Source organism: Anolis carolinensis, chromosome 3 (genome assembly GCF_035594765.1).
Source record: "Anolis carolinensis isolate JA03-04 chromosome 3, rAnoCar3.1.pri, whole genome shotgun sequence".
NCBI lineage: Eukaryota > Metazoa > Chordata > Lepidosauria > Squamata > Dactyloidae > Anolis > Anolis carolinensis.
The window spans coordinates 82,893,106-82,920,903 of record NC_085843.1 but is presented as its reverse complement, the minus strand read 5'-3'; the positions used below and the strand labels follow the sequence as shown (position 1 = coordinate 82,920,903).

The following is a 27,798-nucleotide window of genomic DNA, read 5'->3' as shown; positions in this document are numbered from 1 at the left end:
ACAGCAACCCATTTCCCCCATTTTTGTTGGCTATGCTCCCCTTTCCCATATCATATAGGAGAGCTGTTTCCACAAAGGGGGATATGGGCGGGGGGGGGGGGGATAACAGGAAAACAGGGGGGAATGGTTTTCCTCGGTCAACCCCCGCTCCAGCCCCATAAATGGGACAATCCTTCCCTCTCTGGCGCCCCTGCTGGCCTCTGCCCAGATAATGGAACAGCACCAAATAGGGCACACCCATGTAAGTGACTGGCATGAACTTGAAGGAACTGGGGGCGGCGACTGCCGACAGGGAGCTCTGGTGTGGACTGGTCCATGAGGTCAGGGCCGTAGCCAGAAAAAAAAATTCGGGGGGGGGGGGTTGAACCCCTAGCACGCCCCACCCCCGCTACAAACCTGTCAATATAGTGCCTGAGATAGTGCCTGGAGGGACTCTTAATGTTTTGCATCTCATAGATTTAGCATGGGGATTTGGGGATTTTGGTTAACCAGTTAAAATTCATGAGTAAACCAGGGTTTTTTTATAACCTGAAACATTTCGGGGGGGGGGGGACTGAACCCCTAACCCACCCCCCTCGCTACAGGCCTGCATGAGGTCACAAAGAGTCGGAAACGACTGTGTGAATGAAGAAGAAGAAGAAGATGTAAGTGGAGTGAGCCTGCGCCCTAACATGCACACTCATCTTACCAGGAGTTTTTGAATATCTTTACGAGCTGAATGATACTGCTATTAAGGAAACGGGCTGAGCGTCTGGCATGGAAAAGCAGAAGAGCTTCTTTGCTGCCCAGTGGCATCGGCAAGTCCGTAGCGTCAGTTTTTAGAAGTACTGTAGTTATTATTACAGTATTATACAGCAAATGAGAAAGAGCCGCTCAAAGGACTGGAAAAAGCAATTGAAGCAGACCACGGTAATGGAAAGCAGTATTTCCAGGCCATGTCGGTAGAGGGCGCGCAAGCGTCGCGAGTCCTCACCTATTTTACATTGTTACAGGAAGGGGCAAGAGACGGCAGTTCCCATTCATTTCAATGGGTGTGAAGTGCAATTGCCTGGAACCCGCTGCCTTTGCCTATGAATTTGCTGAACTGGTGAAACAGGAAAGAGGATTTCCATCCTGTTCTATGAATGAGATGGTGACATTTCTGGACTGGTGATTCAGAGCCTGGGAATGTCACATTTTGGACTACAACTCCCAGAAACCAGTGGCCAGTTTAGTAAGGTAAAGGTTTCCCCTGACGTTAAGTCCAGTCATGTCTGACTCTGGGGGTTGGTGCTCATCTCCATTTCTAAGCCGAAGAGCCGGCGTTGTCCGTAGACACCTCCAAGGTCATGTGGCCGGCATGACTGCATGGAGCGCCGTTACCTTCCCGCCAGAGCGGTACCTATTGATCTACTCACATTGGCATGTTTTCGAACTGCTAGGTTGGCAGAAGCTGGAGCAACAGCGGGCACTCACCTCTCTCCCGGGATTTGAACCTGGGACCTTTCGGTCTGCAAGTTCAGCAGCTCAGTGCTTTAACACACTTTGCCACCAGGGTTCCTTAGTGGCCAGTTTACACTGTATTAATTCAACTGCCTTGGCCAATAATAAGGATTCTGAGGGTTGTAGTAAAAAAAGCCACAACCTTTAAAGCGGTGTTTCTCACACTCTGGTTTCCAACACCCAGAATCCCTCATCATTGCCTATGGCAGTTGAATTAATACAGTATAAAATTAACAGAGTAGGTAGTCTAAAACAGGCATGGGCAAACTTGGGCTCTCCAGCTGTTTTGGACTTCAACTCCCACAATTCCTAACAACCTCAGCATAAGCGGCTGGGAGGGAGGAGGAAAGGGCCTGAGGCTGTTAGGAATTCTGGGAGTTGAAGTCCAAAATACCCGGAGAGCCCAATACCGGGTCTAAGCTTTCACTTTGTCCTCCCTAACACCATTTTTGGAGGCTCCCCACCCAATTCTATTACAGGGATATGGGTATTTATATCCACATAATTTGTCTCATCGCAACACATTGTCTTTGGCTAGAATTTCCTTTCCATAAATCCATGTTCAATGTGCTTTAACTGCTTTGGTTCCATCATACAGAATGTTATGATCTGTAGATTTTTGAGGCAGAGAACTAAGAGTTATCTGCCAAAATTCTCTAATTTTTTTAGGAAACTACAAGTCTCAGTAGATGCCCATGGCAGTTAACATGGCATCAAAAGCTTCAAATGTGTAGTGTGAAAGGAACCTACGTTTCCTATAAGAGGGAATCTTAAGAATCTTTCTGCCTCACATCTTCTTTTTGGTTTCAGGGGAACCTCTTTCCTGATGGGACATGTCCACTACCCAGGACACTGAAATTCACCCAAAAAGCCTTTCATGACTCCTGTGTTGCAGCTCCAGTTTTGTCTGGAGGCGGGCAGCCATGTCTTCTGTATTCACTGCCCAGGAAGAGCTGGATGTCATTGTGGTGGACAGTGATAGTGACCTTGAGGAAGTGGACCTCCCAATGGAGACAGGTAAGTGAATGGTGTGCCTGGACTCCTTGCCACCAAACACACACATCCCCATAAAACCCAAAAAAGCTCTCAGAAGAAGAGCAAACCCAGATGTAATCTAGCTGGCTTGATAGAAGTACACAAGTCATGGAAGTTCTACCTATCATCCGTGGCTCTGTTATAAAAGAAAGAATCAGAATAGCATGTGATGCATCTGATTGCTTTTTATTTAATGGATTAATACAAATAAATTCAATTTTACGTGAAGCCAATAGCTTGGTTTACCATGACAATGAACACACATTTGGAAATGTTGGCCTGTATCTCCCAGAAATCTAGGACAGCATGGCCAGTGACTATATTAGGCGTTAGGACTTGTCATCTATGGTCAGCTCGATGATCCGCAGATTATGATACTTCGCACTTTGATTGTTACTGCAGATAGCCAGTTTTTTACTCGCAGGTCCTACTACCTTTTAAGAAATTTTATATTTTTACAGTTTTTTACAATTTATTAGCTGGGATTTTAAGTGCGTTGTTGTTTTTAAACTTACCTATTGTTATTTATATGCGGCACTTGGAGTACTTCTGTGAGCCACCCCTAGTCCCTTCAGGGAGATGGTGGCAGGATATAAATAAAGATTTGTTGTTGTTGTTGTTGTTGTTGTAATCTACGTACATTAACGCCAACATCACACATAGGCAATTTGGATTCCTACTTACTGCTTGCTGACCTCTCTCTCTTTCTCTCTTTCAATTTTTCAGCTGTGTTGCTCAAGAACAGAAGTTTATCGGATGTCATATCTGTCAGTTCTGTAGAAGAAATGCTTCCTTCAAGTCCCCTAGGACCAAATACAAGTAATGTTGGTTTTAAGGAGATGTTAAAAGTTACATTGACAGGTTGACCATAATCATTTCAGCTATTTGTAGCATTGCTGAGGAAAAGAACGACTAGGGGTGCATGTACACTGTTGAATTAATACAGTTTGAAAGCCCTTTTGACGACCATGGTATAAAGCTATGGGATCATGGGATTTGTAGTTTGGTGAGTCATCAACACTGTTTAGCAGAGAAGGTTAAAGACCTTGCAAAGATACAACTCCCAGGATTCCATAGAATTGAGCCATAACAGCTAAAGTGGTGTCGTCCTGCATTATTTCTACAGTGGGGATGCACCTCAGATGAGTCACAGAAAAAGTGGCTAAAGAGAGAGACCTGAGCAAGTCTCTCCTTTCCCTTCGATTTCTCTCTTTCTCTCTCTCTTATCTATTTCCCACGGATATCATTCAGTTACAGCAATGAGTTCGATGGAAGAAATTGTTTTTGCAGCCACTCCTGGAACCATCTCTTCAAATGAAGGTATTGGGTTTTCAAGGGAAGTTCAATACAAGTTATTTTATGTGTTTTCAAATGGCTACAATCTAAATGACAGACTGCTTCATAGGACTGACTCTACCAATAAGCACTATAAAGCAACCACCTCAGGCAATAGATTGGAATACCATGAAAGGACAGTCATTGTTATTTATGTACGTTGTTATTACAATCAGTCTTCCACATTTGCTGGGATTAGGGTTGCAGGACCCCCATGAGAGCGGAAAAACCATGAACAAAAACATTATTTATCTGAGAGAATATTTCTCTAGGAATTTCTAGGTCCTTCACCATAACTATATGGTCACCTTCAGCCAGAAGCTGACCACAGAATCATGTTGGAGGACCTAGAAATCCTTAGACTATATTAATTTGATCTGTAGATTTAATTAATTTAATCAGATCTGCAGAAGTTTAACCTGTGAAGAATTGACTGTGTTGTACAAGGTTCTTGTTAATTGTTTATTCTTTAATTGCTTGGTTATTAATTTGTAGTGTGATGTTATATTTTATAAAATATAGATTGGTATCTATGGGATGTTTTTTCTTATGTGCCAAAATAACTTACTGTGGCAACTAGTATTCTCAATGTCTTTGTGGTGCTGAATCCTCTCTAGTATTAGGGCGCATCTACACTGACTCCAGGATGGTTTATATAGCCAGAAGTGGAAGGGAGTCTTGACCACCCAGCAGTATTCAGTCTGTTTTGGCACAGCTAGACAGCTATTTATACCTTCTCCTCCTGTTCTCCTTGTTGCTCCAATCTCCATGCATGACATGGGTCCTGCCAATCACTCATCACCTGCAGGGATGTCAGCAATGAGGCAGTCGGAAGGAAAGAGGAGGAATCCCCTTCCTCTCCCTTTCCCAATCACCTACTTGCTTCAGCCAACATCACTCCAGGTGACAACTGTCAGGATCCATGTTGCACCTGGAGCCCGCCATGAGAAGGAGAATAGGAGGGGACAGTGAGTGCCATCCTGTGTCCCCAGGTGCCCAAATCCGGTGAACACTGGATGGCCATAGAAACAGTTGCAGCCAGTCACATCTCAGAACTGACCCAACTGTTTACATGGGCCCAAAGTCACAGGATGTTCCAAATTCTGGGGCAGAATTTAAGGCAACCTGCCACTTTGATTAACGTGGCTCAAGGCCACATTAAGCAACTTTGCCCTGCATTAAATCAGGTCACCACGGAGCTGATTCAGGTGGCCTTTATGCCTTGGTCAGTATAGATTTTCCCTTTTAGTCCATACTTTAAAGGACTTAAACTCTATCCTCATACTTCCTCCTTTTCAAGTTCAGATTAAAACATGGAGTAGATTTGCAATCCTACTAATGGGAAATCCACCGGCAGCCACTGATAACTTGACTGGCTTTGGAAATGGTTGACCCGTGGGTGTCATTTACCACTTCCCCTCCAGTGAGCCATCTTGCTCAGAGAAGTGTTGTGACTTTCACAACCATGACAAGCAAAAATGATTTGGCCAAAGCCACTGAAACAATGTCAAAGCTCAACTATTCAATGGAGGAAGTGGCCATCTGGGTTTTCCTTTTGATTTCTCATTCTGCCATTCTTTCTTCTATCACACATTCAGTTGTATTTCTAGAGACTGAGAATTCTGATGACGTGATATCGGTAAAGTCTGTGGAAGAATTAAATCCTCCCAGTCTAAGCAGAGGTAATCTTGTTTCTGAGAGAAGTTGAACACAATTTTATTTTTCTGTCTTAGTACACACAATGATTGCTTTCCCTTTATACTTGTGTCGATTCCGCACATATTGTTTGCACTCCAAAGGAATACATTAGCATCTTAGAGACTTAAAATTCTGGGTTCTTTTTCTATATCTGTCTTAGCAGATACTGCTCGAATGGAGAACGATTTTTGAGCCAACGGTGCATCAAAAAGTAAAGCCTTTTCAAATTTACTGAAATGATAGATAAGATGATAGAAAATAATAAATAATTCTAAAACAGCGAGTAATGGAAAAATGACATCATAGTGATAATAATGATTACAACATAACAATTTAACCAACTGTAAAATGGCTCTCAAGTCAGAAAATAATATAAGGCACTGACTGAAATATATCTGAGGTAACATCAAGCATAATAATTAAAGCAATTATAGTATGACTAACCTAGAAGCCTATGATGAAATAATGAATGGAATAATAATCAGGAAATCTTAAATAGCAACTAGTGTCTAATAAATTTAATATCTAATAAATCCTGGAAGTTGTAAATTGGTGAGACAACAACACTCTTTGGCAGAGAAGGATAAAGACTTGTAAAACTACGTTTACTGGATTCTATAGCATTGAGGTTGGCTCTACACTGAACCATATAATGTAGTTCAGTGCAGTTAAAACCACATCATATGCTCAGTGTAGAACCAACCTCTGTCATGGTAATTAAAATAATGTCAAACTGCATTAATTATACAGTTTGAATGCATTGGTAGTTTGTATATATGTCTGTTGGTATAGGTTAGGAAGTGAAAGATGTAAAGGAAATGCAAAACATGTTGGTGCAGTGAATATTGATTTAACACTGATAATAAAAAGATGGGAAACGTGGTAATGTTTAGTTGTTTATTGCAATCTAAAATTAAAAAATATGCTTTACTTCTTTCACCTCACACTCTGTGGAATGTCTCTGAGACAAAGTTTAGAAAAAATAGTTTGGACTGTATCTCCTAGAATCTCTCACCTTTGTCCTAAACAAAGTAAAATTTCCATCCTGTTCTAATTTTTTTACTGTGTCAGAAGCAAACATACTGCAAGTTGCTTCTGGTGTGAGAGAATCGGCTGTCTACAAAAAAAAATGCCCAGGGAACACACAGATGTATTACCATCCTGTGTTGGGAGACTTCTCTCATGTCCCCGCATGGAAAGCTAGGGCTGACAGATAGAAGCTCACCCTATCTCACGGATTCAAACTGCTAACCTTCAGGTCAGCAGGTCAGCTGGCACAAGGGTTTAACTCATTGTGCCACCATAGCCCCTATCCTGTTCTGATAATATTCCTTAACACTGAGCCCATAGGGTTTAGCATACCATGTTAAAAAGCATTTTTTTTTCACCTTTCTAATTCTTAATGAAGTAAGTATAGCCATAGCAGCAGAGCACATGGAAGAGAAATCAGATGTACAATCTAACCAGGATAGAGTTTACATTTAAATAACAGACAGGTTTTAAGCACAAAGTGATTTAAGCATTGCATGACTAAAGATTCCTAATTCTTTTTCTCTAGGAAACATTTCATATGAAGTAAACTCCAATAGGAGAAGTATTGAAGGTGATAGATTAGTATTTCTTGTTACTTATGCTGCTACATGTACTGTTACTATTGTGACCACTGCTGCTACAAATAATTGTGAGTGAGGCTTCACTGTTTCCTCAACTGTTGTCTTTTCTCTTTTTTTCGAGACCAAAGGAAATGCCTCTTGTAAGGTGATAACTCCCTAAGGCAAATATGTTATTTATTTTTCAAAAATCTTTATAGCGTTCACAGTCAGGCGTGATAATTAAGAACAATTTAGAATAGTAGAATCTAGGTTGCTGTGAGTTTTCTGGGCTGTATGGCCATATTCCAGAAGCATCCTGACATTTTGCCCACATCTATGGCAGACATGCTTAGAAGTTGTGGGCGAAACATCAGGAGATAATGCTTCTGGGACATAGCCATACAGCCTTGAAAACTCAAGGCAACCCAGTGATTCTGGCCATGAAAGCCTTTGACAACAAATAGCAGAATCATTCAATAAAAAATTACTTAATGAAGCAATTGTCCCGTCATTGTTAATATCAGTATCTCGCTATGAATCAACCAAAACACTAATGCAAAGAGAGGGAAGTTATGATTCACAAATCAGCTTGCTGGTCCTTAATAGACATACAAAAGATTTCTTGCACTTGGCCCTTCATACAAAAGAATCAGTTTCTACTGGTTCTGTCATTACAGGGGTAAGGACAGTTTAAGCAATATCATCAAGAGGTAACACCAACCATGATGAACAGGAGAGGGGTGGACAGGAGGGATGGAAAGAAACATGCTGAATGGCCATCTTGGCTGCCTTGGTTCACGGAAGGCTGATGGGAGAGAGCTCTGTCCTTGCCCTCTCAGATAGATTTCTGGACAGTTATTCAGCTCACTTCCATGCCTTCCTTTATGTGTGCTCAGATGGGATCCCACACAGTTCCTCCTGCTCTTTCCCGCACGTTTCCATAGAGTGTAGCACCACTTCACCACCACTCATTCTACATCATCTCTTTTTAAAAACTCTAGCAACAGCCTCTTATGATTTCCACACTGTATGCAAAAGCAGATACTGTTGTGTGGTGTGCTTTGATTTGTGAAAGTGGGTTTAATTTGTAGTTCTGGTTGCTCAGAAACATATTTCCTTCTGCTCAATGGGCTAACCATGTATTTTGAATTCCTGCAACTTTGAATGCTGTATTTCTGGCTGGCGGGTGTTGTGTATGTGTATATAGAAAGATAGATAGATGTATATGTGTGTATATACACACACACATACGCGCATGTATCTGTGCAATCTCAGGCCCCTTCTACACTGCCATATAAAATCACATTATCTGCTTTGAACTGGATTATCTGGCAGTGTAGACTCATATAATCAAGTTCAATGCAGATAATGTGAATTATCTGCTTTGATAATATGGATTATATGGCAGTATGGAAGGGGCCTCAGCATGTAGGAAGAGCATGGATACTTGAAAATTCTGGCATTTTAGCTGCCATACTGTGATATGGTCTGATATAGGAAGAGGCCCAAGTTCTGCCACTGAGCAGAATTATAGCAACGTGATTCCAATTTGATAGCAACATGATTCCTTATGAAAGGGCCTTAAGTCTGTGCATACTTTCCATTTCTGGATCTGAATGAAATGTAGTGCACTAAAACATCAATGCAATGAGGTTCAATAAAGCAACAGCAACCTCGTGACTACTCAAGAAACAAATATAAATTAATTGAAAATACAGATACATTAATCTATGATGCAATGTTTTCTTACATAACAGTTGTAATTTAATATAATATTTATGTTAGCACTTGAGTAAGGTAAAAGTAAAGGTTTTCCCCTGAAATACATCTAGTTGTGTCCAACTCTGGTGGGTGGTGCTCATCTCTATTTCTAAGCCGAAGAGCTGGTGTTGTCCATAGAGCTTCCAAAGTCATGTGGCTGGCATAACTGTATGGAGCGCCATTGCCTTCCCACCAGAGGAGTACCTATTGATCTACTCACATTTACATATTTTCAAATAGCTAGGTTAGCAGAAGCTGCGGCTAACAGCAGGCACTCACTGAACTCTCTGGATTTGAACCACTGACCTTTTAGTCAGCAAGTACAGCAGCTCAGCAGTTTAAGCAGCTGCGCCACCAGGAGCTCCAGTACTTGAGTAACTAATCATTAATTTTAAAAAAATAGCAGTCATCAGTAGGGAGAGATCATAACAGTTAAATGCAGCACAAAATTACCCTCTTTATTTTATTTTTTGTAGAAATCTGCATCTGCTGTGGAGAGCTTGAGATTCACACTCAGCACCCATTATTTCATGGGGGAATATGTGCTCCTTGCACAGTGAGTAGCTGACAGGGAACATCGCATCCACTTTGAAACTTCTCTTTCAAATTCTCTGTTCCTCCACCTATACTTAGGAGCATCATAATTCTTGTGATCAGCTCATCATCTACTGTCTTTTTTAAAAAAGAGGAAAGGCCTAGGGTCTGTAAAGATTATTTCCCCTATTGATAAATGTGCTACTGCTTCAAGCCTTAATTCAGTGCACTGATTTCCCACATCTACATGCTTCACATGGGTTTTCTTCCTTTGGACACAACAGTGCTATATGTGTATTTATTGAATATACTGAGTGGCAAATCATATGAAGTTGCAGTTTGGTAGGACAGCAGCACTTTTTAGCTGAAAATGCTAAAACCTTCTAAAATTACAACTTCCATGATTTCATAGCATTGACTTGGAGCAGTTAAAGTGGTGTCAAATAGCAATAATTCTATGGTATAGATGCATCCTTGTTTTCTGCTGCAACCAAGCAGAACTTTTTCTCCTAAGTTTAATCAGAGACACACGAAGGTACAGTTGAAGAAAATGCAGTAAATGTGCTTCCATATTAGGCTAACATATAGTTCTATGTGCCTGCTGTGAAACATCAGGCCTCAAGATCGTAGTGTGCCTTCAGTCTTCAAGCTTCTTTCTTAATGTTCTTTGTGATGGATGTTCCTTTCAGGTCAAAGCCACAGAAAAGCATGGTGTGTCCTATAGTATTTCACATCTTTCAAAGACTAGGCTCATGTTAAATGTTCGCAAACCAGGGACATTAAACCCTGCAAAGTGAGTGGTAGTGTTCATAGTAATAGTGCCACCATTTACTTTGGTGGCCAACACTGTTTCTCGTCTATTAGTTTTAGATTAAAATGACTGTCGCCTTCCTAGTTCAAGAAACTGAGTGGCAGATTTAAGATTCCTCAAAGTCAGTGTATCATAATAATTGAAATTGTATTTTTAGATGTTCTGCTGAATGTCTAGTAATGCTAGAAGTCTGAAGATGAAGGAAAGTTTCATGAGGGCTGGGCAGAAATTATATTTCCTGTAGCAATATTCCTGGTGCACACCAATCCATAATTTGTAGATAATACATGTATCTCAAATCAAATTTCTGTGTGGATGTTCTTGTTGGGAGCTGCAGAAAGCATCATTTCTCTTTATCGTTAAAGGAGACATTGCTGGAGAGATTCTTCCTATGTGATGAAGATGGCTCTCAAGCCGACTGCACAATCTGTTGCTGGGGCAATTCCCTAATGATGTGTGATGATCCAAAATGTCACAGGTAATTGATATCCCCTGCCTCCCCATCCCTCCCCCCCCCCCCCCCACACACACACACAGTAGACGAAATTGGAAACATCCAATAAGCCAGATACAAAGGAGAGACCAACCAGACTCTTGAAATATTCAAAATTTCATACCCAGAACCAACACATTTTATCCATTTTCTTCAGGGTCTTTATCATTTCAGTTTGGAACCTGCTATTGTGTACCTTTCAATATACAGTTGGCCCACCATATCTGCAGATTCTGTATTAACCCGTATCAACCAACCGTAACTCCAAAAAAATGTAATCCAGTAAGCAAGCCTTGATTTTGCTGTACACTAAATGCTATGATGTGGTAGCTTCCCATTATTTCACAGATCCTCAGGCCCTCTCAATTTTTCTATGCTATTTTAAATAATGGTGCTTGAGCATTGACAAATATTGATATCAGTGGGTGTCCTGGATACCGAGGCCCCACAGTAATTCAAAAGAGTTGGATGGAGCCGTCTACAGTCACACCCAAGACAGGAAATGCTCTAGTTATAGATGGACACATTTCTGATAGGTGAAGAATTAACTTCTTTTGAATACAAAATAAAATACATGAGCCTCCAAAGGATGTTTTCAAAATCCAGTGGAGGAAGCATGAGTGGTCTCTTTATAGTATCTGCATATTCTCCATTGAGGATGCAATATGAGGTCATACTGAGTGAAATAAAATGTATGTGCAAGTTGATATCCAAAATTTGATTCACTGCAATGAGTGGCGTAGGATTTCATTTGGGGGAAAATCTATGATCTGACTGACTACAGGTTGAGCCTGGATAGTAAGGTAAAGGTAAAGGTTTCCCCTGACATTAAGTCCAGTCATGTCTGACTCTGGGGGTTGGTGCTCATCTCCATTTCTAAGCCGAAGAGCCGGCGTTGTCCGTAGACACCTCCAAGGTCATGTGGCCGGCATGACTGCATGGAGCGCCGTTACCTTCCCGCCAGAGCGGTACCTATTGATCTACTCACATTGGCATGTTTTCGAACTGCTAGGTTGGCAGAAGCTGGAGCAACAGCGGGCACTCACCTCTCTCCCGGGATTTGAACCTGGGACCTTTTGGTCTGCAAGTTCAGCAGTTCAGCGCTTTAACACACTTCGCCACCGGTACTCCCTAATAATAGTACAGTAGAGTCTCACTTATCCAAGCCTCGCTTATCCAAGTTTCTGGATTATCCAAACCATTTTTGTAGTCAATGTTTTCAATATATCGTGATATTTAGGTGCTAAATTCGTAAATACAGTAATTACAACATAACATTACTTCGTATTGAACTGCTTTTTCTGTCAAATTAGTTGTAAAACATGATATTTTGGTGCTTAATTTGTAAAATCACAACCTAATTTGATGTTTAATAGGCTTTTCCTTAATGCCTCCTTATTATCCAACATATTCACTTATTCAACATTCTGCTGGCCCGTTTATGTTGGATAAATGAGACTCTACTGTATCAGGAAAAAATAACATTTGTCATATGGAGATAACAACTAAGAAAGAGATAATACAAAGTAAAGGCAGAACCAGAGTTTACAGCATGGAAAAAGAGATAAAATTGAATTTTGTCCAGAACATTCCAGAAATGTATAAATGGGGCCTATTATTTTTGTAACATAGATCCTATCTTCAAGAAATGAATTTTATAACATTTTTATTCAGGTGTTTTTGTGAAGAATGCGTGGAAACCCTTGTATGTCCTGGACATTCAGAGGAAATCAAAGATACAAATCCCTGGAATTGCTTCCTATGTGTACCAAATAATAGATATGGATTACTGAGGAAGAAGACAAAATGGCGTGAATATCTGAAGCACTTCTATGATCAAGAGTCTGTAAGGAAATGTTCATTTGACTTTTGGAGACATTAAAAGAAAAGACAATGGGTCGATTATCCTTGCTTTAGCTGTCCACAATTTCAATAAGACCCCTTCTACAAGGGTTGAATTAAAAGTAATGCCTTCTCCTTCATAACTCCTCAATAGGTGGCAGTCCTAGTATGCAGCAGGTACTGGCTTGTTCAGTAGACTCTCCTCTACAGTTCCATTTGGAAGCCTTAGCATTGAACGGTTGTGTTGTTAAAGTGCGAAGTATGGAACCCTGCATAGACAGTCGGTCAATGCGACTTAAGCAACGTGCAGTCATTGAATTCTTGACAACAGAAAGTGTCACCCCAAAGGAGATTCATCAGAGAATGCAAGCTGTTTGTGGTGGTTGTGTTGATGTGAGTACTGTGCGTCATTGGGCGAGTAAGTTTAAAGATGTCGAGGTGGGAACATCTGACTTGCATAACAAACGAAGAGTTGAGCGTCCTGTGACAGCAACCACCGGGTTTCACAAGCAAAAGGCTGACATATTGATTCAGGACAATCATCGTATCACTCAGAGAAAAAATTCAAGCATAATCAGCATTTCATAAGAACGTGTGGGTCACATTATTGCTTTGCTTGGCTATCGGATGGGTACTGTGAGACGCTGGTTGCAGAAACAGAGTGTCGACTTCTTCCGTTACAGCTTCAGAAAACTTGTTCATCATTGGCAGAAATGGATCCAATTATCTGGTGATAATGTGGAAAAGTGAATAGTGGTAGTTAAAGAGCACATCCTAAGGTTTACTTCTGCATTTGATTTATTAAAATATTCCCATCCAAACCGAAGTAACAAAGGTGGAGGCATTATTTTTCATTCAACCCTCGTACACCTTCCTTGTATCTCAGGATCTGATCCCAGGTTATTTGCTTAGAACTGGATTATATGTGTCTCCACTGCCAGATAAACTGGGATAAGAAGATAACCTGGGATCGGATCCTGGGATATAGGGCAATTTAGAAGAGGCCTTAGACAAATGGTAGCATATAGAGGGTCGAAATCCTTGGACCAGTGATGGGAGTTTAGTTCACACAGAAACAATCCGGCAGTTTATGTAAACACATCTACTAGCTCTTTATGAAAGGACTATGAAGAAATTGTTCTGTCTCCAGTAGGTGGTAGCAAAACGTCTTCCACTGGCAAAATACTAAGTATGGACAATTGCAAAAAGGACATTTAAAGCAAACAAAATGTTACACACTCCCTCAATTCTACCACCACAAACTGAGGCAAACTAATCCATTTTGTCCTTTTTCTTCTTGTTATTTAACACATTTTTGTTTAATTAACAAAATTAGCACTTGTAATTCTTGTAATTCTTCTTAGCTTGTAATTCTTCTTAGACAAATTTGGAAATCTGGAAATCAAAGAAGTAATGCATCCTATGCTAAGATGATCTCCTTTTTTTTGTAATTTCTTGCACCAGAACTCACTTCAAATATATCAGCCATTGTCCCCATGGGAAAGAAAACCAATCCACGTGCTTTCCCTTTTTGACAACATTACAAAAGGTAAGTCAGAATTGCTTATTTTCCCTTTCCATATAGAAGTGTCATTTTGCTACCAGGGTTGTTAAGAAAAATTCTGTTGGATTTCCATTTTGAAAACTAGGCTTTGGCTATTCTGCTAACAACAGAGTCTGAAGAACAAGTTCTAATTTAACAAATCAAGTTGTCATTTGGCAAATATATTATCAAAAAGCCAGCCAGATCGATAGGTACCGCTCCGGTAATGGAACTCCATGAAGTCATGCCAGCCACATGACCTTAGAATCATAGAGTTGGAAGACACCTCATGGGCCATCCAGTCCAACCCCCTGCCAAGAAGCAGGAAATCGCATTCAAAACACCCCCGACAGATGGCCATCCAGCCTCTGCTTAAAAGCCTCCAAAGAAGGAGCCTCCACCGCAGTCCGGGGCAGAGAGTTCCACTGCCAAACAGCTCTCACAGTGAGGAAGTTCTTCCTAATGTTCAGGTGGAATCTCCTTTCCTGTAGTTTGAAGCCATTGACAGCCAGGACAGCAGAAAACAATCTTGCTCCCTCCTCCTTATGACTTCCCCTCACATATTTATTCATAGCTATCATGTCTCCTCTCAGCCTTCTCTTCTGCAGGCTAAACATTCCTAGTTCTTTAAGCCACTCCTCATTGGGCTTGTTCAGACCCTTGATCATTTTAATTGTCCTCCTCTGGACACATTCCAGCTTCTCAACATCTCCCTTCAATTGTGGTGCCCAGAATTGGACACAGTATTCCAGGTGTGGTCTGACCAAGGCAGAATAGAGGGGTAGCATGACTTCCTTGGATCTAGATGCTATACCCCTATTTATGCAGGCCAGAATCCCGTTGGCTTTCTTAGCAGCCGCATCACATTGCTGTCTCATGTTTAACTTGTTGTCCACAAGGAGTCCAAGATCTTTTTCACATGTACTGTTGTCGAGCCAGGCGTCCCCCATTTTATATCTTTGCATTCCATTTTTTCTGCCTAAGTGGAGTATCTTGCATTTGTCCCTGTTGAATTTCATTTTGTTCGTTTCGGACCATCTCTCTAGTCTGTCAAGATTGTCTTGAATTCTGCTCCTGTCTTCTGGAGTGTTTGCTATCCCTCTCAGTTTGGTGTCGTCTGCAAACTTGATAATCGTGCCTTCTAACCCTTCGTCTAAGTTGTTAATAAAGATGTTGAACAGAACTGGACCCAGGACAGAGCCCTGTGGCACTCCACTCGTGACTTCTTTCCAAGATGAAGAAGACGCATTGGTGAGCATCCTTTGGGTTCGTTCGCTTAGCCAATTACAGATCCACCTAACTGTAGTTTTGTCTAGCCCACATTTTACTAGTTTGTTTGCCAGAAGGTCATGGGGGACTTTGTCAAAGGCCTTACTAAAATCCAGGTACACTACATCCACAGCGTTCCCTGTATTGACCCAACTCGTAACTCTGTCGAAAAAAGAGATCGGATTAGTCTGGCATGACTTGTTTTTGGTGAATCCATGTTGACTATTAGCAATGACCGCATTTGTTTCTAAGTGTTTGCAGACCACTTCCTTAATGATCTTTTCCAGAATCTTGCCTGGTATCGACGTGAGGCTGACGATGAGGCTGACAATAATTGTTTGGGTCGTTCTTTTTTCCCTTCTTGAAGATAGGGACCACATTTGCCCTCCTCCAATCTTCTGGGACTTCTCCCGTTCTCCAAGAACTCTCAAAGATGATTGCCAGTGATTTCGAAATAACTTCCGCTAGTTCCTTCAATACTCTTGGATATAGTTGATCTGGCCCTGGGAACTTGAATTCGTTTAGAGTGGCCAGGTGTTCCTGGACAACTTGTTTCCCTATTTGGGGTTGGATTTCCCCTACTCCTATGTCTATTCCATGTTGCTGAAGTTGAAGACAGCTTTCATTTTGTGAGAAGACCAATGCAATAAAGGCATTAAGTAGTTCTGCCTTTTCCCTGTCCCCTGTCACCATCAGCCCATCTTCTCCTTGCAGAGGCCCTATCGCCTCCTTGTTCTTCCTTTTTCTACCAACGTAAGCAAAAAAACCTTTTTTGTTGTTTTTAATGTCCCTGGCAAGCCTGAGCTCATTTTGCGCTTTAGCCTTGCGAACCTTTTCCCTACAGGTGTTGGCTACACATTTGAATTCTTCTTTGGTGATTTATCCCCTTTTCCACTTCTTGTGCATGTCACTTTTGAGTCTTAGCCTAGTAAGAAGTTCTTTGGATATCCACTTGTCTTATTTTTTTTCTTTGTTGGCACTGTTTGCATTTGCGCCTTGAGTATTTCACTTTTTTAAAAAACTCCCATCCATCCTTAACTCTCTTGTCTTTTAATATTGGCTTCCATGGAATGCCACTCAGTATTTCCTTCATTTTTTGGAAGTCAGCTCTCTTAAAGTCCAGAATGCGTGTTTGACTTGTCTGTGATGAGTCATGGGCCATGTAGTCCCGTTCATGGCACTGTAGTTCCAGATGAAGAGGAGAACTTGGGTTTTTCACCGTCTCAGTCAGAATTGGAACCTTCCCAGCCAGATTTGGGAACCTTGCACCTGCAAGAGATTTGTCTTCCAGAAATCTGTCAAACAAGCCCTGAGTCTAAATCTCCTGTGTTTTCTCGCCACGAGTTTTGTAAACAACAGAGAGGAGTTCAAGCGGCCTCTCGTAGGAGTGCTAGGATAGCTGCTAAGAATTCAGCTGATTAAGCCTGCTTTCCATGGGAAACCTTAAGGAGTCATGCATCTGGACTCAGAGATTAGCTTTTGTTTCTGGTTCCCCAGAGAACTGCTCTTTGGTGGGAAAACTAGACCCTATTTAGGTGTTTTACCCACAAAGGGATTTTGCGGAGTCAATTCGTCAGCTACTGGAGTAAGTTGTGTGTGGACAGCGCGCTCCGTTTCCAAGCCTCGTTCCTGTTTCAAGCCTTGTTCCTGATTCCAAGCCTTCGCTCCGTTTCCAAGCCTTCGTTCCCGTTTCCAGCCTTGTTTACCTCCACGGACCTTGCCTTGTTTTCCGGATTTTGCCAAGTAATTCCACGGATCTTGTTCTCGCTCCTCGTTCCTTGTTGCCTTGTATTAAGCCTTGTTTCAAGTTATTTCCTAGCCTTGCTCAAGTTCATGGACTAAAGGACCTTGTCATCTCCCCTCACTTTGCCTGGCAAAGTGAGTGTTTCGGTTATTGGATTACAACTTTGGACCTTAATATTTTATATTGGACATTGTTTCTTTGGACTAATTTTGACCTTTCCTGAAAGGTCTACTTCTGAACTATTTCATACACTTGCTTTTATTAACTTTATATATTTCCTTAATAAAGATATTAGATAGATTCTGGCCTCTGTGTATGGTTATTGGTGCTCTGCAGCCTGGGTCGTGACATTGTCTTAGTTTCAGCCTTCCTTTGTACTGTGAACTGCAGGAGCACATGGTCACTTTGCCCCTAAGGATCCAACCACTTTGACTGTATTGATCAGGTCTTCCACATTTGTTAAGATGAGATCAAGAGTAGCCGATCCCCTTGTTGCCTCTTCTACCTTCTGGACCATAAAATTGTCTGCAATGCAAGTGAGGAATTTGTTGGACTTTGTACTCTTCGCCAAGTTTGTTTTCCAGCAGATATCAGGATAGTTGAAATCACCCATGACTACTATATCTCTTCTTTGTGCCTGTTTGGTCAACTGTTGACAGAAGGCTTCATCAAGTCCTTCATCCTGGTCCGGAGGTCTGTAGTATACACCCATGATGAGATCTTTTTGAGTCCCAGTTCCCTTGATTCTTATCCAGATCCTTTCAAGCTGGTTTCCCGGATTACAGTCTTGCATTTCTTCTGCAACGTAACTTCTTTTGACATATAAAGCTACTCCCCCTCCTCTCCCCTTTGTTCTATTTCTGTGAAAGAGGTTATTTTTATTTTATTTTATTTTATTTATTAAAAAGGCAGCTCATTCATGGAAAGGAACTAATTTATGTGTCACAAGGCGAATCGGGGCCACTGGGGCAAAAAATGAGATAGCAGTTTAGTTTAAAAAGTGCTCCAGAGTGAAATGAAACTGGTCCGGAGTGAATCTGTTGAGTTGCAGATGCAAGGACCTGGTGGGTTTCTGTATCCGCAGTTGAAAAGGTTGCATTTTCTTGTTCCCGAGGTGGTTCTAGACCGCCTCGGCCAAGCCTGCAGAGATCCACGGCTCAGAAAGGGGTTTATCATTAATTGTTGGTTATTGGAAGCAGCCTGCAAAAGAGCTCCTTTTGCAGGCAGGGAAGTGAAAGTAGCAGCGGATACAATTTATTACTCTGGGTTAATATGTAGCAAAGAACAATGGAGCCTCAATTGAGAGAGGCTGCCTTCAGTTTTTAGCTACTGTGAGGGAAAATACAATGTATCTGTGTGACTGAAGCCTATCTGGAAGGGAAATTCAGGGTTCCTGTGAGCCTAGTTAGTTAGGCGATCCCTCGTAGTTCAAGGACAATTGTCTTCCATCTCTGGTGTCTTGGGGGTGGGTTCTTAGGTGGCTAAAAAGACCTATTCTTGATCTGCATGTTCTCCCGCAGTGAGGACATTGGTTTCCAGGTGGAAGGCAGTCCCAGTCAGGGTTGGCTTGACGGGCCTTTCTCTTGGCACGTTTCTCCCTTAAGCCCTCCATTATTGCCTCTTCAAACTCCGCAGCACTGCTGGTCACAGCTGACCTCCAATTAGAGCGCTCAAGGGTCAGGGCTTCCCAGTTGTCAGTGTCTATGCCACAGTTTTTAAGGTTGGCTTGAAGCCCATCTTTAAACCTCTTTTCCTGTCCACCAACATTACATTTCCTGTTCTTGAGTTCGGATTAGAGTAGCTGCTTTGGGAGACGGTGATCGGACATTCGGACAACGTGGCCAGTCCAGCGGAGTTGATGGAGTAGGAGTATCGCTTCAATGTCTTCCCAAGAGATTTGCAGGATTTTTCTGAGGCTGATGGAAATGCTCCAGGAGTGACGTCTGTAGACAGTCCACGTTTCGCAGGCGTAGAGCAGGGTTGGGAGGACAATGGCTTTATAAACAAGCACCTTGGTATCTCTACGGATGTCCCGATCCTCAAACACTCTCTGCTTCATACGGAAAAATGCTGCACTTGCAGACCTCAGGTGGTGTTGTATTTCAGTGTCGATGTTGACTTTTGTGGAAAGGTGGCTGCCAAGGTAGCGGAAATGGTCAATGTTTTCTAATGTGACACCATTAAGTTGTATTCCTGGCTTTGCAGAGGGATTAGCTGGTGCCTGTTGGAAGAGCACTTTGGTTTTCTCAATGTTCAATAGGAGGCCGAGCTTCTCATATGCTTCTGCAAAGGTGTTTAGAGTGGCTTGTAGGTCTTCTTCTGAGTGCGCACAGACTACGTTGTCATCGGCATATTGGAGTTCTAGGAGGGAGCAAGCTTGTTTTCTGCTGCCCTGCAGACTAGGACGTAGAACAATGGCTTCAAACTACAGGAAAGGAGATTCCACCTGAACATCAGGAAGAACTTCCTCACTGTGAGAGCTGTTCGGCAGTGGAACTCTCTCCCCCAGACTGTGGTGGAGGCTCCTTCTTTGGAGGCTTTTAAGCAGAGGCTGGATGGCCATCTGTCGGGGGTGCTTTGAATGCGATTTCCTGCTTCTTGGCAGGGGGTTGGACTGGATGGCCCATGAGGACTCTTCCAACTCTACTATTCTATGATTCTATGAATAGATGTTTTGGTGACCTTGGTTTTGGCTTTCAGTCTGCTGAGGTTAAATAGCTTGCCATCTGTCTGATAGATGATTTCCACTCTGGTGGGAAGCTTCCCATCAACAATGTGAAGATGGAAAATGAGGTAGGGGCAATAACACATCCCTGCCTTGACACCTGATTCCACCTTAAATGGGTCACTTTGGGAGCCATTGCTGTCCAAGACTATTGCCATCATGTCATCATGGAGGAGCCGAAGGATGTTCACAAATGTGTCAGGGCACCTGATTTTTTTGGAGGATGGTCCAGATAGCGCTGTGATTCACTGTGTCGAATGCCTTTGCAAAGTCAATGAATGCCATGTACAGAGGTTGGTTTTGTTCCCTGCATTTTTCTTGGAGCTGTGAGCCTATGGAACTCCTGGCAGAAATCAGCTAAGTGTCAAAGCAATGTGAGTGTGGGGGCTTGTGTGCTTGACATCAATCACTTTACGTGTCATAGAAATATCAAATTCTATCTTTCTACATATATCAGCATATATATGCATGTCTCAGCATTTTCCTTTCTAAGGCACTAGCAGATGATCTCTTAGTCCCTTCTAATAAAAAAAGCCACAGGTTTCTGTTGGCATTAATTCCACGACACCACCCTATACCTGGGTGTGTCCAAGTACAAATACATTTCGTCATGCAGGGACTGGAAACTAAATTCCCCCACTCCATTCTTGTCTGCTGAGTCGGGGAAGTAGAGGGGAAAACCAGTCTCATCACATTAGAAACTTCACTGAAATCTTTTTTTTTTTTTGGCCTTCTTCCCCCACTAATATTGGCAAGAAACATGCAGTCTTGGAATCCCCAAACCTGAGTTTCTCATGGATGCAAAGCCTAGCAGATTGGGCTATGGGGAAAGGGGATGAGGTCACTCCAGGCTTGGGATACATGGAAGAAGTAACTCCTGGGTAGAGGTACTGCCCCTTTAAGTTAGGAAAAAGAAAGGTGAATGAATATTTCTGCTTTGCAGGAAACATTCACCAAATCCACCCTTGGTTTTTTCCTAATTCTGATGCTACAGACATCAACAGAATAATAGGAATAAAACATATCTTATGAACTAGCTTTTTCCTCCCATAAGCATCCCATGCCAATACTTTCGAAGGAGTACATGAAGCCACTGCCTCCTTCTCCCCAGTTATAGAGTTGGCCCTGATGTGGAATCAGCCTGGAGCTGCAAGAAACTGCTGTTGTTTAATGTCAAAAACTGCATTCATCTCATAGCATGGTTGTCACTGCACTGGTGCAAAACCTTCTAGGGTGGCATCTGTACTGCAGAATTAGAGCAGTTTGATACCACATTAATTGCCATGGCTCAATGCGATAGAATTCTGGAATTTATAGTTTTGTGAGATATTTGCCATTCCCTGGCAGCAAGCTCTGGTGCCACAACAAACTACAAATACCAGGATTCCATAAAATGGAAACCGAGCCCCCGGTGGCACAGTAGATTAAAACCTTGTGACTTGAAGGTTGGGTTGCTAACCTGAAGGCTGCCAGGTTCGAATCCAACGTGGAGAGCTCCCTCTATCAGCTCCAGCTCCATGTGGGGAGATGAGAGAAGCCTCCCACAAGGATGGTAAAAACATCAAAACTATCTGGGTGTCCCCTGGGCAACGTCCTTGCAGACAGCCAATTCTCTCACACCAGAAGTGACTTGGTGCAAGTCACTCCTGACACAAAAAAATAAAATAAGATGGAGACGTTAAAGTGATGTTAAACTGCTATAATTCTGCAATGTGGATGGTTTCTACCACTATTTTGGATAATCAACATCCTTGCTCTGCACAAATATCAAGTTCTGAGATCTTTTCCCATGTGGCATGTATTTATCTAAGAGCTGGTCAAGACTGATTATTTTTTAAAATATTGTTCAGTACTGTCTGTTTTACATTCATTTCTTTATTTCTCATGTTTGCCCTATAGAACTGAACAGATTTGGATTTCTAGAGAAAAACATGGGCAATGGGAGATTGAAGTATTTGGATGATGTCAAAAATGTGACAAGAACCCATGTAAGTATATGTCACTGTGTTGACTCAGAACAACTCACGTTTCTGATTGTGTGTGCAACTTCTGATGGCCACATAAATTTCATAAGGTATTCTTAGGCAAGGAATACTTAGAGGTGGTTTTGTCGGTTCCTTCCACTGAAATAGAGCTGGAATTTGCTTGTGGTCCCACATCAAGTAGCACCCAGGGCTTAACATTCAAGATCAGAAAGGATTAAAAATTCATTTCATTCTATGAAATTACATGTAACTCAGAAAAAAAGTCTGATTTGCTGACAGACAATATATAAAAGACTACAAATATATTACAAATGTATCTGTTAATATCAGGAAAAGAAACTAAGCTTGATGAGGACAGGAAGAAAGTCAGGTGCTGGCTACTGTTACAGAAGGTAATGTGTCTCAGTGTGTTGATTTCAATCAATCAGGTCTGTGTGGAACAAAAACTGCTGTATAAACAACATTGACCATTTAATTAATGTGATTAGCAACAAATGTCCACGAATGTTAGCTGCCACAATTTAGCACAGTTAAGTACATAAAGCTCCATCAATTTTAATGAGACTCATTTAGAAGACTGTACTCTGCATTACAGCTTTTCAACTAACTTTCCAAGTCAAATTGCAAATATTCTACAGTGTAGAAGCACCTTAGTGGAATCAAAGGATTTGTAGCTTGTTGAGGCACCAGCAGTCTTTAGCAGAAAAGGCTAAAGACCATAGCAGCTAAAGTGGTCTCAAACAGTATTAATTCTACATTGTATAATCACCTTTAATCTGGTTGATTATGGGAGACACCATCATTCATGAACACATTCTTTTGTGTCTTGATATTTTGAGTACATTTCAGACTTTTGTGATTCTCCTTTAAGGATCTCCTTCAGGCAAAAAGCAGCTTGCTGTTGCTTCATTGCTGTTTTATTCTTTTTTGTTTATGTGAGCTGAATTTGGTTGTGACGATCTGGATGAGGGCGAACAAACTGAAATTGAATCCAGACAAGACGGAGGTATTCCTGGTCAGTCGTAAGACCGAACAGGGTATAGAGTTACAGCCTGTGCTGAATGGTGTTACACTCCCAATGAAGACAAAGGTTCACAGCATGGGAGTTCTCCTGGACTCATCACTGAGCCTGGTACCTTTAAAATTAAAACTTGTGCACCAGTTGTACCTGTACCTTGAGAAGCCAGACATGACAGTGGTCCACATTCTTGTTACGCCCCGAATAGACTACTGTAACGCACTCTATGTGAGGTGGTCTTTGAGGACTGTTCGGAAGCTTCCAGTAGTCTAATGGGAGGCAGCCAGATTGCTCACCAGAGCAGCGTACAGGGAGCACACAACCTCCCTGTTGCATCAGCTCCACTGGCTACCAGTCTGCTACTGAGCATTCAAGGTGCTGGCTTTAGCCTATAAATCCCTAAACAATTCCAGTCCAGCTTACCTGGCCAAATGTATCTCCCTTTATGAACCAGTTCAAGTGCTAAGATCAGCTGGGGAGGCCCTGCTCTCGGTCCCACCACCTTCACAGGTGCAGCTGGTAAGGACGAGAGGCAGGACCTTATTGGTGGTGGCCCCTCAACTGTGGAACTCCCTCCCCAGTGAGATTAGATCAGCCTCTTCTCTCCTGGTCTTCAAAAAACAACTCAAAACCTGGCTATGCAAGCAGGCATTCAGAGAGTGACAGTACTACTGAAGCAGCTAAGTGACAACCACAGGACTAGTGCAATGATTAAAATGTCTAATACGTTTTATGTCCATGTTTGATATTTTTATATAATTTTAAATGGTTTTAACTCATAGTTATATGTTACTGATTTTGATACGTTATGTATTGCTTTTATAGTGTGTGAGAAAAGAAAAGAGGTATAAAATGCAATAAATAAATAAATGAAATCTGAACAGTGAAGCAATTTGTTTGCAAATGGCAGAGCTTGGACTATATAGAAAGATTCAATGATAGCTTGTGAGTTCCATGATAGTAAGATAGTAAACGTACTTTGATATCTGTTCAGGGTTATGAACTATGTCTTCAAAATGACTTCAGAAACTTTGATAATGGAGAGCCAAGATGTATAGGCCAGCTTTTGAATCCCCTCTTGGGAATTCACACTCTCTCAGCCTGAGAAGATGGCAAAGACAAACCCCTCTGAACAAGTTTTGCAAAGAAACCTCCATGATAGGGTCACCATAAATCAGAAGTAATTTGAAGACACACAACACAAGCGTATCTCCTTTAAAGTTCTGACTAAAGCCAACAGTGTATTCCTCAGAAACCCATGAGAGGCACAAGCGCAAAGGCATCCTAATCATGGCCACTTGAATGTCAGATGGATTTCTGAAACATCTATATTAATCTCTTCTAACTTTCCATTTACTGTCATTCCTATAAATCCAAGGAATTATGGCTAGGGGTTTATGGACGTCATTTTCCAACACATCTAGAACATGCCAGACTGCAGGAAGTGCTATGCATTAAAAATAACTAAATTCCTATAAAACATGCAAGATGCTCTTCTCTATCCACATATCTGAAGCTGTTTTGTTTTATTTATCAGATAGAAGAGTGGGGTCCATTTGATTTTATTTTTGGATCCACACCCCCAGTGTCAATGTCTTACCAAGATCCCCCTGGTAAGATATAAAACTCTATAAAGAAATGTCATTTATCATAATTACTCTTTTGGCTCTGGTCTATCCAAAGCGATTTACAGTTGTTAATACAGGCTAAGTATCCCTGATCCAAAATGCTTGGGAATGGAAATATGTTGGGTTTTCTGTATTTTTATTTATTTTTTTGGAATACTTGCATAGACATAATGGATATCTTGAAGATGGTACCTAAGTCTAAATAAGGAATTCATTTATGTTTCATATACACCTTATATGCATAGCCTGAAAAAATTACCAAGGATTCTTAGCCAAGGTGCAAGAAGACGAACAAGGAGTTTGTCAACACAATAGAATTAATGCAATTTGACAACACTTTAACTGTCATGACTCAGTTCTATGAATCATGGGGGTTTGTAGCTTTATAACGTATTTAACCTTCTCTGACAAATATTGCTGGTGCCTCACAACTCCTAGGATTTCACAGCAGTGAGCCATGATAGTTAAACTGGTGTCAAACGACATTATTTCTATAATGGAGAACGAATCAAGACTATTGTAAGTGATGGACAGTTATCCCTCCTCGCATGAACATCACCAAATTATGCCAATGCATTCATATCATGATCTGAGCAACTTTGGGGCCACATACCAGTCACTGGACATTATGCCAAAAGTATAGTGTGGGAAAGTAACATTTTAGACAGCAGTTCCTGCCATTTCCTAGCCTACATGACTCCTGGCAGATATTGGCTGGGAGATTATGCCATTTCATTCCTAGCAAGGATTTTTTCAAAAACACCAGAAGAGTAAGAATGGCTGTATTGCAAAATCCATCCTACTTCAATCAATTGTCCAGGCTCTGGCAAAAACTGTCAACGCTTGCGTAAGAGAAAGCTCAGAATAATTCTTGGAGCCTTTATGGCTTGTTGCTGTGTACATCCCAGTCTGGAACCCCACAAGCTTCAAGTGCTTGCTTGTTATTCTTAGATGTTAATACTTTTGTAAAATGTTGTCTTCAATATGCCTTTGAGTCAAAGAGATAATCTATGATTACCAGATGTTAGAGCCAAATTAAAGGAAAGAGGGTGGCATCCTCATTAGTTTGGTCCTCCTGTCACTTGCTTTTGGTTAGACTTTTTCTCTGAAGTGGCTTCATTCTGAAATTATGCACAGCTATGGCCCCAATCAATATGTGTGATCTTTAGTACTGTACATGGATCTTAAATGTGAATTAATGAAATGAAATGGCAGCTTGCCAAATTCAATGGCATGGCAACATATAAAACAGTACAGCATTTTGCCCAATTTCATTTCAAAAGCAACTGAGAAGGATGTTTTAGGGTTTGCAAGTTTAAAAGAACTGTGGACAACTTTCAAAGAGCTTACCATTTATTTTCTCTTTGCCCCTTCCTCAAAAGCCTGGTACTTTTACCAATACATGCGTATACTGCAGTATGGGAGACCTCCAGAGGGAAGCCAGAAGCCATTTTTTTGGTTGTTTCTGGACAATCTAGTTCTTGATGAAGAAGACAGAGATACAGCTTCACGCTTTTTTCAGGCAAGTAGAAAAAATGTAGGGGAGGTTAATGTGAAAATCTTTTTATGCTGCTTACTTACATATATAAATTTGATACAGCTTTTCAGAGGCACTGTTTACAGGTGTACAAAAATCCCTATCAAAACTATGTGATACTTGCATTATGCATCTTTTAAATTATTTTTGTGTTTCAATTTATATTGCCTCGTTGTTGTACATTGCAACGGATTAGCCTACCTTACAAGACTGGTGTGTAGGTAATTTCAGGCCTTGCTTGTAAAATCTTAGCAGAGAAAGGGGGAGGAGCGATCAGGCAGCTCCATAACTGGAAATGCAGCCTGTTTGGTGAAAGTGATGAAAATGAAGGGAGTTGCTTAGCAACTGGAAATGGGTGGAGCCAGGGCGAGTGTAAGAGCTATTTTTCAGCCAGAGTTTAGTTTGGAGTTTGGTGTTTGAGGAGAGGGTTTGGAGCTTTGGACTGGAAGAAAGGAGTTGTTACTGTGTTACCTCTTTGAGGATTATAGTTAAAAGCCTTCAAGGAAGAAGGGCTGAAAACTATAGTTAGCCTCTATAGTTTAGAGTGCTGGTGTTTCAAGTTTCAGGTGAAGACATTTTAAAAGGTTTAATAGACCTGTTCTGTATTCCTGTGTGAAGGAACATATTTCCACAGAATTTACATTATAGGACATGTTTTTTGTAAGAGTAAAGCCTAACATTTTATTTAAACCAATATGCATCTTGTTCAAATACAAATAAACATCATATTCTTGTTTTACTTCATCTAAAGAATCCATGTGACTTTCTGAACATCTTAACAGGGAGGTGGTTCATGAGGTCGTAAACGGTGGCAGCTAAAGAAACCTGAATAGTAATTTGGTAGCAGCAAAGAAGAAATATAATAAAAGAAACACATTACACATTATATATAATATCTCGGTGGTTTTTGGCATTTCCCTGTCCTGCCCTTTGCCCTCGGCTAGTCCTCTGCATACATCATTGTCGTCATCATCATCATCATCATCATCATCATTATTCTTATGTTTATTTATATCCCACTTTTTCTCTCCACAAAGGAGACTCAAAGCAGCTTTTTTCAACTGAAAATAGCTGGTTGTTAGGTTTGCTGTCACTCCAGAAATATCTCCCGGTATTTCTGACCATTCATTGGTATTCAGTGCTATGATCAATGGAGATGCTGAGTGGACCTACGCCTCTTTCAGCCTAACAGCTGGATTCAATTTTAGAGTAGCTCTCAAGGACAGAGTTCCAGGAATGGACAGGGCCAAGGGCAGAAGAGTTGGGTTAAAAATATTGGTATATTTTAGTTTAAATCTGTTACAACCTGGAATTAAGTCTTAGGAGAGAATGAGGAAACACCAATACAAAACCCAGGAAACTACCAAATAATGGTGCCATGAGAAAGGTTGCGTGACTACCTCGTGAGCCCTAAAAGGACAAAATCAAGGCCAGGGGTGAGATTCAGGTGCCATTCTTGCCTTAGTATAAATTGTTCTGGAAATATTTGGCTTCTTGGTTTATTTGAAAGCACAGTTGGCTCTTGGTTTGTATTAGACCAGCGTTGAAAGTCCTGGGTAAATAAATATATAAACAAATCTTTATTTATATACCGCTCCATCTCCTCGAGAGGACTCAGGGCGGTTTCCAGCATGTACAAAACAGTCAGTTGTCCAAACAAATACAACAACATGAACAAACATAATAAAAACAGTATCATAAAACAGCAGTAAAAGCAGTTCAATCTAAAATGAACACAGTTACAGTACCAATCAACATGAAGGAGT

At 41.3% G+C, this 27,798-nt stretch overlaps 1 protein-coding gene across 3 annotated transcripts; it reads left to right on the top strand.

Annotated features, from left to right (window-relative positions):
* The first annotated feature begins 197 nt into the window (after window positions 1-197).
* On the top strand, window positions 198-26,802 carry dnmt3l (DNA methyltransferase 3 like). 3 transcript variants are annotated; one of them, XM_008107449.2, is made up of 11 exons: window positions 198-241; window positions 2,293-2,499; window positions 3,244-3,336; window positions 5,451-5,534; window positions 9,380-9,459; window positions 10,614-10,726; window positions 12,416-12,587; window positions 14,048-14,132; window positions 21,764-21,852; window positions 24,405-24,480; window positions 25,878-26,802. In XM_008107449.2, the coding sequence occupies exons 2-11, from the start codon at window positions 2,406-2,408 to the stop codon at window positions 26,147-26,149; spliced, it is 1,158 nt and encodes a 385-aa protein (XP_008105656.2). In that variant the 5' UTR covers window positions 198-241; window positions 2,293-2,405; the 3' UTR covers window positions 26,150-26,802. The 3 variants fall into 3 exon arrangements, with proteins under 3 accessions (XP_008105656.2, XP_062831234.1, XP_062831233.1); XM_062975164.1 differs by lacking the exon at window positions 198-241 and adding an exon at window positions 1,029-1,218; XM_062975163.1 differs by lacking the exon at window positions 198-241 and having other exon boundaries at window positions 2,461-2,499; window positions 3,244-5,534.
* Window positions 26,803-27,798: the final 996 nt, after the last annotated feature.